Consider the following 13,172-nt stretch of genomic DNA (forward strand, 5'->3'; position numbering starts at 1 on the left):
GACGTGTTACCTTGTGTGACTCACCGGGGTGACTGCCTTCCCTGCCATGAACCAAGCAGTGTCGCTGGCGCCCCCGGCAAACTTCAGAACAGCTTTGCAACTTTTTTCTTTCTTAAATAATTATCTCCCTAAGGAGTCTTTTAAGGTATATTTTTTGGAATCACCCCGAAGAAACTTTTTAAACATTTTTATTTTTTAATTGTAGTAAAACAATAACATAAACTAACATAACACATAGCATAAAATTTACCATCTTAACCATTTTTAAGTGTACAGTTCAGTGGCACTTAACTGTGGGTGTGAGGTGGTTGCCAAGAAATTATGACACCACGGGCATACTGTATGTCTGTGCTTTATATATAAGAGATTATACTGATGTATCATGTACATTAACATGTGTACATCCTAAGATTTTTCTCATTCTCTTCCACCCCACCAGTTTTTGCACTCTTGAGGTGATATTGTACCCACTGAGATTGCATGTGTTTGAGCGACTTCCCAAATTAAGTGCTTTCCACACTAATTAATGTCTGGGGTATGTTTCCGGGTCCCCAAGAGTCTTCCTGGTAGGAAATAAAATGGGAAATTGAAATGATTGTGACCGAAAAGTACATGATTTTCCTCCTTTTGCCTCTTTCCTTCTAATTAAAAGTTGCTTCCTTAACTATACTCAGAAGCAATAGAAAAGTGGCAAAGGTAGGAACTTGTTTGACTGAGAAGCTAGTCTCTAATTTTACTTTTACACGCGAAGAGAGTACAGGATGAAAAGAATGGCAAGGCGGGACAGGTTTTCCTTAGGAAAGTGAGAGTGAGAAAGAACGGAAGCTTTTCTATGTTTCCTTTAGAGAAATAACAGCTTTTGAATAGGAAGAAAGACTAGTGATGTGGGCTGAGAGGTGTCTGGAGTCAGAGGGGAGGGGGGCGCGGGGTGGGTGCTTGGAGCAGCCCAGCGTCCCCTGTGGTGACCACCCGTCGCTGGATGGTCACCACCTACTTCCGACTGGTCACTTACGGGGTCTGTAGCTCCAGAGCGTGGAAGGCTGGTCCTCACAGAACAGTCTTGTTAAAAGAATGTACCGCATAGACCTGGACCAGAAAGGCTGGGAGATGCCTATCGGAAAAATCAGGTTTTTGATGGCCTTACCTCAAAATATCTCCTGACAGCTTTCTTAGATTTTTCTTTTGAGCTGTAAGAAAACTTATCTCATGGGTCTTAAAATGGGAAAAGTCATTGGTAACTTCCAGAGAGGCATCTCTCAAAACACAGAAGTCCTTCCCATGTGTCAGGGGTCCCTGTGGGCCGATCTGTGTTGACTTTTCTTGCTCAGAGCCACGCTGGGTGCACAAGAACAGAAACTAACCACTAACCACCTTTGTGTTTTTGTTTAGCTTTCCTTGGACAACAGGTAGAAAATGATTATTCGTTTTTGTCTCCTAATTACCATCTTGATAAAATTGACATTGACCTTGATTTGGTTGGGACACAGGGCTCTGAGATGCATTTAGGACATTCCAGAAACAGGTCCAGGAGAAGCCTCAAGTCTGAGACTTGCTTTTCTCTGTAGACCCGTTACCATGAGTTGTTTAAATGCCCCAGCGCTGCCCATTTCGGGGTTTTCACGTCTCCCTGTTAACTGACCCACAGATGCACGGTGTCTGATGTGACCTCAGAAGTCACATCCTTTAAGTCACTGCTCCGAAAGCACACACATCTCACATCCCATTTTGTAATAACGCTGCCCATTCCTCTGGGTCTCTGAGCGCCCAGGTCCCACGGTTACTTTAACATAGTGGTTTCTAACGACTTCTCAGGACTCACAGGTTCCTTCTGAGGTCTCCCTTTTGGGGACGTCCTAAAGCTTAATTTTAGAGTTAATTACAAAATTCTTCCTCTTAAGCAGAAAAAGTAGCAACTTTTCTGCTGTTATCCTAACAAAATTTTCTAAGCACTTTCCGACTCTCCGCAGACATGAATCATCAAAAACTACGGACTGTTTAATTGTTCTAGATTGAAGACTGTGTTCTAATTCTGCCTTTACACACAACTAACTGTGGTCTCATATTCTCATAGGTAATATGGGGAATGAGAGTGTGTGGATTTTAAGGGACCTCGTGGCTCGTTAAATCTGTGATTCTCTGTCCCCTAGCGCCCATCGGACGGGGTCCAGACCACGTCTCTGCAGCGGCTTGAACCCGCCAGCCCAGAGAGAGCCTGACATGAAGCACTTTCCTCTGTGCTCTATGTCTGCTCCTGTGTCTGGCAGGCAGATGGTGGCAGATGTAGAAGGCCAATTTCAGTCACTGTTGTTCAGCTGAGCCCTTTACTTCATCTGCATTTGTGTGAATAAAATAGAAAATAGCGCGCGCGCGCACACACACACCCCCACGGAAAACCGAACGACTCGTTTCGGCCCTCTTCCCACTCCTAATCCACTGTCATGCAAATGCTCCGGCATAACTAGGTGTAACTATTAACGCCATTTATAGTCATTTATCAGCATTCTTAGCACTCTGTTCAGTTTGTGACTTGAATATAATTATTTTACTGCTGATGTTTAAATTTTTTTTTTTCAACAAAACGTCATCCCACCATCGAAGGGTCGCTGAGTAGAGCAGGCCCGAGTCGGAACATGGTGTGTTGCTGTCATTTATTCTTGGGCGCAGTCCCAGCGGCTGAGCACGAGCCAGCCTGGCCTGGGGGGCATCCAGTGCGGCCTGGGGCAGGGGCCCCCTCACTGGTCTGTCGTTTCCAGGTCTGGAAAGAGTCTCCGGAAGAGGCTCACGTGGACAGCCAGCCCTGGGTTTTTTTATCTGTCTTAGTTACTATAATTCACTAAATGTTCTTCTTACATTGAAGATGATTCAGGGCTTAAAACAAATCGCCGTGTTCCGGAAGTGGTAGCCCTTGGATTGCACCATCGCTGCCTTCTTGAGCATTCATTGTGTTTGCTGAAATCCACACTCATTGCTGAAATACTGGAAGGCACTGAAATACACACTCATTGCTGAAATACTGGAAGGCACTGAAATACACAGAGGAGAACACAAAAGTCTCCTGCAGCCCCAGCGCCTCAGGAGATGGTCCCTCTTACAACCTGGCCTTCCGGTTTCCTTCCTGCTACAGAGTAGATGGTTAAGTGACAAGTGTTGGGTCTGGTTTTGAGTTTCATGTTTTAATACTGAGGCAGGCTTATCAAACCAATGAGAAGACCCTAATCCTCAGAGTCCGAGCAGGGGACACCTGGTCTTTTTGATGAAACACATCACTGGGTCGGAAAGATGGAGTGACGAGACGGAACACAGATAACGGGGAAAGGGGTGAGCAGGGGCCTCCCTCGGCTGTGCTGAGCGCCTCTGCTCCGTGCCTTCCAGGTGCACCGTGTGTGAGGCGCCGGCCATGGTCATGGCTGTGCACAGCCAGACCATTCAGATCCCGCAGTGCCCCAGCGGCTGGTCCTCGCTGTGGATTGGCTACTCCTTTGTGATGGTAAGTATTTGGGGAAACTCCATATCTCCCCCAAAGAGCGGCCCACAATCACCCCACCTCTTTCCCCTCGCTCCTGGGACCCCCTGCAAAGCGTCCCCAGGAGCCTGGCCTGCTCCCCTGGGAGGGGACAGCATGGGGTCCAGCGCCCGCCCAGAGCCCTCCTCGTCCACGGAGTGGCTGGGACTAGGTAGCTGGGTGACCTGATGAGATTCCGAGTCAGCGCCTCCCTGGGGGGAGAGGAGGGCGCGCCCATGGTGGGAACACATTTACTAAAACGCTTGCAAGCCCCAAAGCAGAAGCTAGAGTCAGGAAGAGAGCGGGGGCACTGGCCGGTGTCAGGGGCCCGAGGGTCCACACCCCTCCCGCATGAGTCTGCTCTCCTACCGCCCAGCTGCCCCAGATGCCAGACCCCCGATGCTCCCTTCCTCCCAAAAGCCAATGAGAACAGGAAACACAGCACCCTTTTGAGGTCCCGTTGTAGCTTCTTATTTTATTGCCTCAGTTTAAAGTACTGATTGAAAACACAGAAGCTCTGAACTTGGACGATCAGGTTACACTGGAATCACTCCCGGTACACGATCCTCCACAAACATTTCCCACGTCACCACTGTAAGCCCGGTCCCATCTTCACACTCCCAGGTGTGGCCAGGTCGTACGTACCTTTGACCCCCAAATCATCATTAGCCTTGTTATTTGATTGACGGGGAAAGTGGCCTCTTAACTGTTTTTTTCTGCTGTAAGTTATTCCAAGTGTAGAAGTTTCCAGGAAAGCAGCTCTTCAAATGCTTGTGTGTTGGATTCTCACCAGTCGGGTGGTGAGGTTTCCTGGGTTGAGGAGCCTGCATTTAGCCTCTTCAGCAGGTCCAAACAATTGCAACAACAAAATTTAGCAAGTCGTTTTGATAATTCCAAATATTGCACGGCGACTACTTTATCAAGAAAACCGAAAAGGTTAGAACTGTGGCGTAGAGAAGTCAAGATACGCGCAATGATGTAAGCATACAACTTTGACTCAGAGGCAGATTGGACTTTGGACTCCATAATATAAGAAATACTAGATGGAGTCTCAGTTTGACAGAAGAGGCCCTTGATCCAAGGAGTGAAGAACGGAGGAAAGCACCTGTCACTTCCCCGTCCCTTGTCCTGGCGTCATACCGAGATCTGAACCACGATTGCCCATCATTTCTCAAAACCAAGAGCAAATCAAAATGATGAGGTCCTGGAGAACAGGCATCCCAGCACTGCCGAGCCGGGGGGGCTCGTGGTGAAGCCGGGGGCTCGTGGTGAAGCCGGGGGGCTCGCGGTGAAGCCGGGGGCTCGCGGTGAAGCCGGGGGGCTCGCGGTGAAGTCGGGGGGCTTGTGGTGAAGCCGGGGGGCTCGGATCTGGCAGCCTCCAGAGGCCTGTTCCCATCTCAGCTTTGCCTGGGAAGTGTGATCTGGAATGTTCTGGGATCCTGGGGTTCTCATCTGGGCATCAAGGGCGTTAGCTTTGTCCTCAGAGGTCCCTTATGGCTCTAAAATTCCACAGTTCACTTTTCTTATGTCCGTAATAGCCGTCCTGTAGAGGTTTTGCCATATCTTCCATTTGTACGTCATTCATTTTATGTCTTGGTTTCTGAGGACATGTGAGCCTACTTCAACCCAATTGAACAAACAGTTACCATAGTAGCTTTCTTTTCCCTCTTTCTCTTGTTTAAGTTTTCTCTTCTTAAAGAAAAGAAAATGGATAATGTAGCAAATAAAGGATGTAGCGAATAAAGGATTTTGCTACCTAATGTAGCAAATAATAAAGGATTTTGCTACCTAATGTAGCAAACAAAGGATTGTGATGATCCCGTATAATTTTGTTTAGAAAGTCTGATGTCTCCCATCAGTTGGTCCCAGCATCCTCTGCACGTTTTGGCTGTCATCTCACGCCCCAAGTTAGAAGAGGTTTCAGTGTTCCAAGAAGAAAACAGTGAGGACAGCGTTTGTTGAAATGCTGGTGAAGCTGGACCGGTCACCTCCCATCCCTGGGAGGAGCGGCCAGCAGACTCCTGGCACTGGGTGCGCCCGGCGTGAGGCCGTGGGGCCGTGTGGCTGCCAGTGTGTTCCCTGGTGGCCTCGGGGGACAGAGGGGGCGGCTTTCCGGGAGGGAGCATCCCCGGCTCTTCCCCGGGGCCCGGGAAGCCCATCGGGGCGGGCGGGCACCTCTGGCTCACGGCTCCTGTTTCCCCACAGCACACCAGCGCCGGAGCCGAAGGTTCTGGCCAAGCCCTGGCCTCCCCTGGGTCCTGTCTGGAAGAGTTCAGAAGCGCCCCCTTCATCGAGTGCCACGGCCGCGGGACTTGCAATTACTATGCAAACGCTTACAGCTTTTGGCTTGCCACGATAGAAAGAAACCAGATGTTCAAGTAAAGTGCCCCCCTCGCCCCCCTCCCCCCCACCCCTGGTGGCTTTTATCTTCAGTCTTCCATGGTCCATACACGTGCTCCGGTGCAAAGTCCCAAAGATGGTTCTACAGCAATCCTTAGGAAGGCTTCTTCCATGGATAGGATAGGATAGGATAGGATAGGAACAGATATTTGGTTCTGTTCTACGTGGGCAGATAATCGAAACCATGTTCAAAGGCAGAGCTTAGGTGACAGGCTTCATTCGTTCATTACTGAAGAGCCATGAAAGAAAAAAGTTCAGTTTTCAGTTTTTCAAGATGAATCCATGGCAGCGTCATTAAGACGGCTAAAATCTGCAAACAGAGCATTTTAAAACATTGTACCTTTAACCAGCAGGGAGAGAGACAGTGAATAGCCTTGGTTTTCATGGTGTTTATAATGCTGGATTGGATGTACATATTGCGAGTTATCAGTGACCGTTTTTCAGGCCTGCGCATGAAAATTAATTTCAGCACAGATGCCGCCGAAATGGATACGGAGAACCTTTTCTTTCGTTTCCATTACCAAAATTTCACCTTTAAAACAACGGTCCCAAGTGGCCGTTGGCCTTGAAGTTAGTTTGGAGCGGGGCCCAGTTTGTACTGGACGGGAACACGTAACGAGGCCTCTGCCCGGTACTTAGTACCAGCTGCAGCCCTGCTGGCGCGGACGCCGGGCGCCGATGGGGCTGAACAAGTACCTACTGTTCAGTCCCCCGAATAAGTGCTTCTCGGCCCTGGAGATAGTCTTTACCTTTTCGGAGAGAATTCTGTGGGCCTCTGCTATGACCCTGTCTCTTTCCAGCTTAGATCATAAAGGTGAAGCAGCGCGCCCACTACTCGTAAATTTCTAAGCCTCAAAAAACTACCAGGTGCCTTTCTAGTAGCTCACACGAGACTTTCTAGGCACCTGGGAACTTGACGTCAACCCTCCAGATACAATTTGACCATTAGCTACCGAAATGAGCACCAGCTCCCAGGGCTGCCCATTATAGGGTTAACAGGTAACAATGGGTTTTTTTGTTTTCTGGTCTTTTTTTCTGAACCAGCAGCCTGGTACAATTAACTGAAATGCCTTCTTAAACAAAACTAGGTAAGATCCCATTAATTTAAATAATTTGGAGGCACTAGGATTTTCACCAAAGTTGCTAACGTAAGCCACCTCAATTTTAGGACAAGGTACTCTTATTATATGGCTACTTTAATTGGAATAAGATTTGATTAGTACTCATTTTAGTTCAGACTTCACTTCTCCAATAGTCAAAGAACAGAATTCCTAGGATCAAGGAAGCATTTGGAACACTGAATGTCTTCCCCTGTCTTTGGCCTCTAATCAGACCACCTGTGTGAACAACTTTCAAAAGTTACGAATGTATTTTGAGGTCTGGTTGATTATTCCAGATTTGTTGTTCATTCTGTCATTCAGCAGTGATTTAATGAGCACTTAGGATGTGTGTGAAGTGTCTCAGAGAAGAACATCTTCCTAGTCTGGGGGTGTTCATAATCGAGTTGAGAAGAGAAAACAAAAGGTTAACCTATAGTTGGAAGAGGCAGGGTCTGTGGTGGGGAGTGGCTGAGACTTTGGGGTCAGACAGACGTGGGTGACTCTGGCGGTGCCCTCACTCGCCCTGTACTCTTGGCCCGAGGATGGATGCAGGCGTAACTTGCAGGCGTAACCGAGGCCGTGGGATGCCCCCAGCGCGGTACCCGCTCAGAGGCAGGGTGAAGGCTGGTCCCTCGGGGGTCTCTGATGCGAGGGAGGGCCGAGGAGCTGGCCTGAGCCGTGCGGTGACACTGACTTCTGTGCTGCCTTTCAGGAAGCCCACGCCGTCCACCTTGAAGGCTGGAGAGCTGCGCACGCATGTCAGTCGCTGTCAGGTGTGCATGCGGAGAACATAACGAAGCCGGCCCTCAGCTACATCACAACATGGTGCTATTCCCCCCTCTTCCCTCCTTCTTCTTCTAACAGCAACGAACTCTAGAAATATATCCTGTGTACCTCACTGTGCAGTATGAAAACTGTAAGGTGCCTGATAGGAATCTGCATAACTAACACACCCTGCTTCGTTGGCCTCTACTTGCTGAAGGAGAATCCAAGACCACGATAAGCTGCCTGTAGTGAAGTCCCAAATGGCACTTCTGATGAAATAAAAAATATGTCTGTTCTACAGTTCAGTGCACTGATGTGTGAAGTGAGACCCATCAGAAAACCAAAGGGTGCTAGGAGGGCTGTGGGACCTTCCATCCTGGGCGAAGCCCGTTTCCATTGTTGTATTATAACAGATCCATTTCACACCCCAGGTGAAACGTCTGTTGATATCACTGTCTAACTGTTTCAAAATTCAGGTCCCTCGGTCTGTACAAATAATAGTCGTGTAAAGCCGATGGTTGGAACCTCCAAAGGGAAGGAAGGGAGCCTAGTAGCCCTGTCTTCCGACCGCCCCACCAAAGAAAAATTTCGGTCTTTCTGCTCTGTGTGGTACTATGCAGCTGCTTTTGCAGAAGTCACGGATTTCCTGTGGAATAAAGATGGTCCCCAAAGTAGGCAGAAATGAAATATATATATATTTTAGTAATTTATATAGATGTCAGCAATTAGGCAGGTCAAGTTGTAGTTTCATTTCCACTGTTAAAATAAAGCTTACATAGTTTCTTCCTTTAAAAGCCTGTGTTGTCCTTTAACAGAGATTTTTAAACACTAGGGTATTGAATGTGAAACACCAGTTTTCATTGTTCACCTCCAAACCAAAAATTGTGTGTTGCCAAAACCAAACCCGGCTTCACGGATATGGTGTCTATTACAGGAAAACATGTACTTTGAGCTTCTTGTTTTTATTCTGTTATGAAATATCTTCAGGGTTTTAAACACTAATCACAAACTGAATGACTTGACTTCAAAAGCAACAAACTTAAAAGGCCTTCATTTTATGACTACTCCTCATCCTCAGCCTGGTGTGAGAAGTAGCTCTGTCGAAGCAGAATATCAGCATTTTTACCTGTAAGCACATGCAGGCGGCTTCCTTGGTTTTCCGTGAGTTGTGTTCAGACTTCAGCAGGGGAGCGGATGGATTGCAGGAGAGCAGAATTGGACCACTATGCCTGAAACGACATTTTACTAAAAGTCTCCAAAACGTTTTTAAGACTACTAAGGCCTTTTGTGTAATTTCTTTAAATGTGTATTTCTTAAAAATTCAAATTTGTAATAAAACTATTTGTATAAAAATTAAGCTTTTATTAATTTGTTGCTAGTTTTGCCACAGAAACATCAAAGGAAAAGTTACTGCACAAGCCACTAATAAATTTGTAAGCTTTGCAAATTTAGATCATATTTATTTTGTAGTTCTTCCAGATGAGAGTCTCAGACTGGGTGTAATTTACAGAAATTACTGCAAAGAAAAAAAATATGGTCTTCTTCATCCCTCCCCCCTTCCCTCCCATCTGTCCATCCAGGCAGCCCTCATCCATCCATCCATCCATCCATCCATCCATCCACCCACCCATCCACCCATCCACCCATCCATCCATCCATCCACCTATCCATCAATCCACCCATCCATTTGTCCATCCTTCCATCCATCTATCCAGCCATCCATTCATCCAGCCATCCAGCCATCCTTCCATCCATTCATCTTTCCATCCATCCATCCTTTCATCCATCCTTCCATCTATCCATTCATCCACCTATCCATTCATCCATCCATCCATCCATCCTTCCATCCATCCACCTCTTCGTCATTCATATACTGTGTGCTTTCCATTTTCCAGATACCAGGTGAGGTACAGGATAAATGAAAATGAATATCAAGCCCTTAAGAAATTTTCTGTTAAAAAAATTATTGCGGAAGAAACCTGTCACTTGTCAGGTGTGTCAAATGAGGTTATAGATTTGAAAACTATAGTTTTACAATAGGCAGGGGGTGGGGTTGATGGTTGGGTTACAAATGGGGATCACGAGAGTTGCCTTGAAGACGATTAAGTGAGAGAGAAGATTAAGTGAGAAACGTGCACAAGGAGCCGCGGGCCCGGGGAATCGTTCATGCATCCAGGCCGCGGGCGGTGTCAGCACACAGACCCTCCTCAGAAGAGTGCAAGCGGGTCCTTTCCCCTCTCTCCTCATCTTCCTGTCACACCTTCCTCTCAATCATTCTGAGGATACATCTGTATTCGGCCTCCTTTTGACTTGCATGAGAAGTTTCCCTAAACTTAATTTGTACAATGCAAAAAAAAAAAAAAAAAGCATTTAGTTTGATTAGATCTGAGATGATAGCTCTGCAGTATTAAAAGGTGTCCCCCAGGGTCACTTTTGAGTACATGGGATCTTGTTAAAATCATACTCCAGAGTTCTTGTCCTCTTCAGCGTTCCAGACTTAAGATGTTTACCAGTCGTGTCATAAGAAGTGCCCTGCCCTTTGCATCATTTTAGTTACCTTTGTCTGATTCCCCTCAGCCTCCCTGTTGGTTTGATAGAAGGAAATGACGCACACTGAGAAGGTAATAATCAGGCATTTATTCAGCATGCCCTTGCTTCTTCAGGCACTCTTCTGACCCCTCTGGAGGAGACGTAGTAAAACCCATGTCTCCTTACAAGGTAAGATGTATACACAGGAAATACGTAATAATTAGGGCTCTGAAGGAGACCAAGTTTGCAGTGATCTTCAAGATTTCAAGTCTGCCCTTCTCCCACTTCCAAACCACACCCCGCTCGCACCAGAGACGTGAGACTGTTCCCTTTAAGACATCGAGAGAAATGTTTCACCAGCCTATTTTTTCTGAAACTGAATTTTCCTGTCTACGCCCCACTGTTCACGATGCTGCTTGAAAGAGCTTTCTCCTCCTGCCACTAGCGAAGGCCTCTCCCCGCTTTGAAATGATACAGAAACAGCCTTAGTTCCATCTACAGCCTCGGCATTACCCGGCAGGTCGCCCGCCTCCCAGCCAGCCCTTCTCAGAACAGGTCGTGGAGTGACGCTGACTCCGGGACCTTTTCCTCTGGGCTGTCCTTACACCTCTACACCGGCCCTGGCGAGGTGGGATGGAGAGGGCCAGCCGCCCGAGCTCCCCACCCGACCCGCAGCCTCTGGGCCACCCATCTCAAGGTCACAGTTTCCCTGGTACTCAGGGCATCTCACATTTGTTTGTAACAGATTTGTTTAAAGCTTAACATTTGTTCCCCAAGTTGAAAATGCAGCCCTTGGGACAGGGAAACAATTTCCTAGCACAGTCTGGAGAAAAGTTTGCTTTAGCAGCTGGCGAACGCTGGAGAGACCGGCTTCCCTGCAGGGGACCAGCTCCTGTGCGCAGGGGGACGGGTCACCCCAATGCAGAGCTCTCCTGGGTTTGCTGGCAGCCTGTGTCTCCCCTGCATCGCCTGCAGGAGGGCGCCTCTCCCCTCGTGTGGCGGTGCCTAGAGAGGTTGGTTCTGGACGCTCTGAACCATCCCCAGCCTCTGAGTGGGGAGTGTTTCCTCTCATTAACGCCCCACTTGTACTTCCTGAGCAAGCGCCTGCGTGAGCTCCCCTGTCCCCATTTACCCTCCAGAAATAGCTGCGCCCGTTCTGGGGGCTCTGCGTCCCGACTGCACAGCATGTGCGGCTCCCCCTCCACCCCCTGGGCAACCGGGAGCTGGGCTGAGTCACGGTGAAACTGAGTCATTCGGCCACGATCAGGAAGTGCCTTTTTTAGACTTCCAGCTTCAAGCGGAGCAGGTGACTTCTGAAACTCAGTTCCGTAGTTTATCGTCCTTTCCCCGTGGATGCACCCCGCTTACTTTGGGCAGAAACGTTTCCCACCGTGATTTACTTGATTCGCTGCTTGGGACAAGCTTCGCACACTCTGCCCTGGGGATATTTATTTCTTTGATACAAATGAGAGAATTCTGCAGAATTTTTGGAAACTGGCTTTGCTAGCCGATTCAGGGTGACAGTGTGTATTTATCAACCAGACCTCTTGCAACTGAGCAGAAGTTCCCAGGACAAACGGCAGAGGGCACCCTGCCTCTCACTGCAATGCCCCACCTCCCGGGGTGGGGTGCTGGGCTAAAATTTCCGGGAGCCCCCTCCCTTTTCATTCAGTGTTTCACGAGGTTACCCTGGAGCAAATCACCAGGTACTAATTAGAATCCGTGGTCAGGCTCGTGCTTTTTTAAAAATTTGAGTAGGGAGAAAAGTGAATGGAGAATAATTCTAAATATACAAAATGAACTCTTTCACCAGCGTCTGTGAATATACATTGTTATGGTGAAAATAGACCGAAAACGCACATTTTCAAAGGATTACGAATGGATGTTGGTTGCACTGTTGTCGGATGGTTTCCTCTTGAGAAGCCGTCCTTGGTCCTCAGAGAAATCCTGTCCACATTGCCGGTGTCTTTCACCCCGTCATGGTCGAGGGCCGTCTCTCTGCCTCTGCCCAGCATAGGGATGACGGGGCCTGGCTCCCGCTGCAACGGGCAAGGGTTCCTGGAATCCTTAATGAAGGTGCGGGTGTGAGGAAGAGAAGCATCGCTTCCAGGGGCAGTCTGGCAGATGGCGCCTCCCCAGAGCCTTCCCAAGCCTTTGCGGGATGCTGAGTGGGTGGGATTCTTCCCCTGCCCTCACTAGGAACTGGAGGCCCAAACTGGAGAATAGAGAGGCGGCCAGTGTCACAGATGCTGAAGACAGCTGCCGACCCCTGGGGGCAGATCCCATCCAGCTGAAACAGCCTGGATCCCTCAACTACCGCTCTCCCCCCGCCCCCCCCGCACCTGCACCCCACCCAGGGAGAAGGAAAAGGAGAATGAGGGGGGAGGGCGGGCCATCAGCCTGGACGGCAGGCTTTCCCTTCCCCTGGGAGAGGAGGAGGTGCCTGCCGAGACCCTGCCCCGGAGCCAGGAGACCGGGGAGCTTTCCGACGGGGTGGACCCCTCTCAGAGAAGAGCAGGCATCTCCCGCTCCCAGCACCCTGGGACCGGGGCCTCGGAGCCCGGGAAGGAGCAGAGTGACGCGGGGCAGCAGGACACCACCTGCGCCCACAGGTTTCTGCGCCTGGAGCTGTGAGCTTTGCTGAGGGGCCTGGGGAAGGGAGCTGGCTGCAGCTCTTCTGGCCCTTTCCAAAGGGCGCCACCTCTGGGAAGGGGCGCCAGCCCTGAGAAGCTGTGACACACCCGTGAGGAGAAAGAAACAGCCGGAGCGGAAGAGGACAGGCCGGAGCTGGCTCTCCAGGGCGGAGGGTCCGACGGAGGGAGCTACGGAAACTCGTCCACAGGCCCCTGGAGAGCCAGCCCAGGGACCCCAGGAGG

At 49.1% G+C, this 13,172-nt stretch overlaps 1 protein-coding gene across 2 annotated transcripts in view; it reads left to right on the forward strand.

Moving 5' to 3' along the window:
• The window catches only part of COL4A1 (collagen type IV alpha 1 chain), a 152,549-nt gene extending 143,429 nt beyond the window's left edge, over positions 1 to 9,120 (forward strand). For both annotated transcript variants that reach the window (XM_082435260.1, XM_082435259.1), the window contains exons 50-52: positions 3,373 to 3,487; positions 5,708 to 5,880; positions 7,715 to 9,120. In XM_082435260.1, the coding sequence (XP_082291386.1) occupies positions 3,373 to 3,487; positions 5,708 to 5,880; positions 7,715 to 7,796 (370 nt within the window). In that variant the 3' untranslated portion in view covers positions 7,797 to 9,120. The remainder of the gene's footprint in view (positions 1 to 3,372; positions 3,488 to 5,707; positions 5,881 to 7,714) is intronic.
• The last annotated feature ends 4,052 nt before the right edge of the window (positions 9,121 to 13,172 follow it).

Source organism: Balaenoptera physalus, assembly GCF_965194825.1.
Source record: "Balaenoptera physalus genome assembly, chromosome: 18".
In the NCBI taxonomy this organism is placed as follows: Eukaryota; Metazoa; Chordata; class Mammalia; order Artiodactyla; family Balaenopteridae; genus Balaenoptera; species Balaenoptera physalus.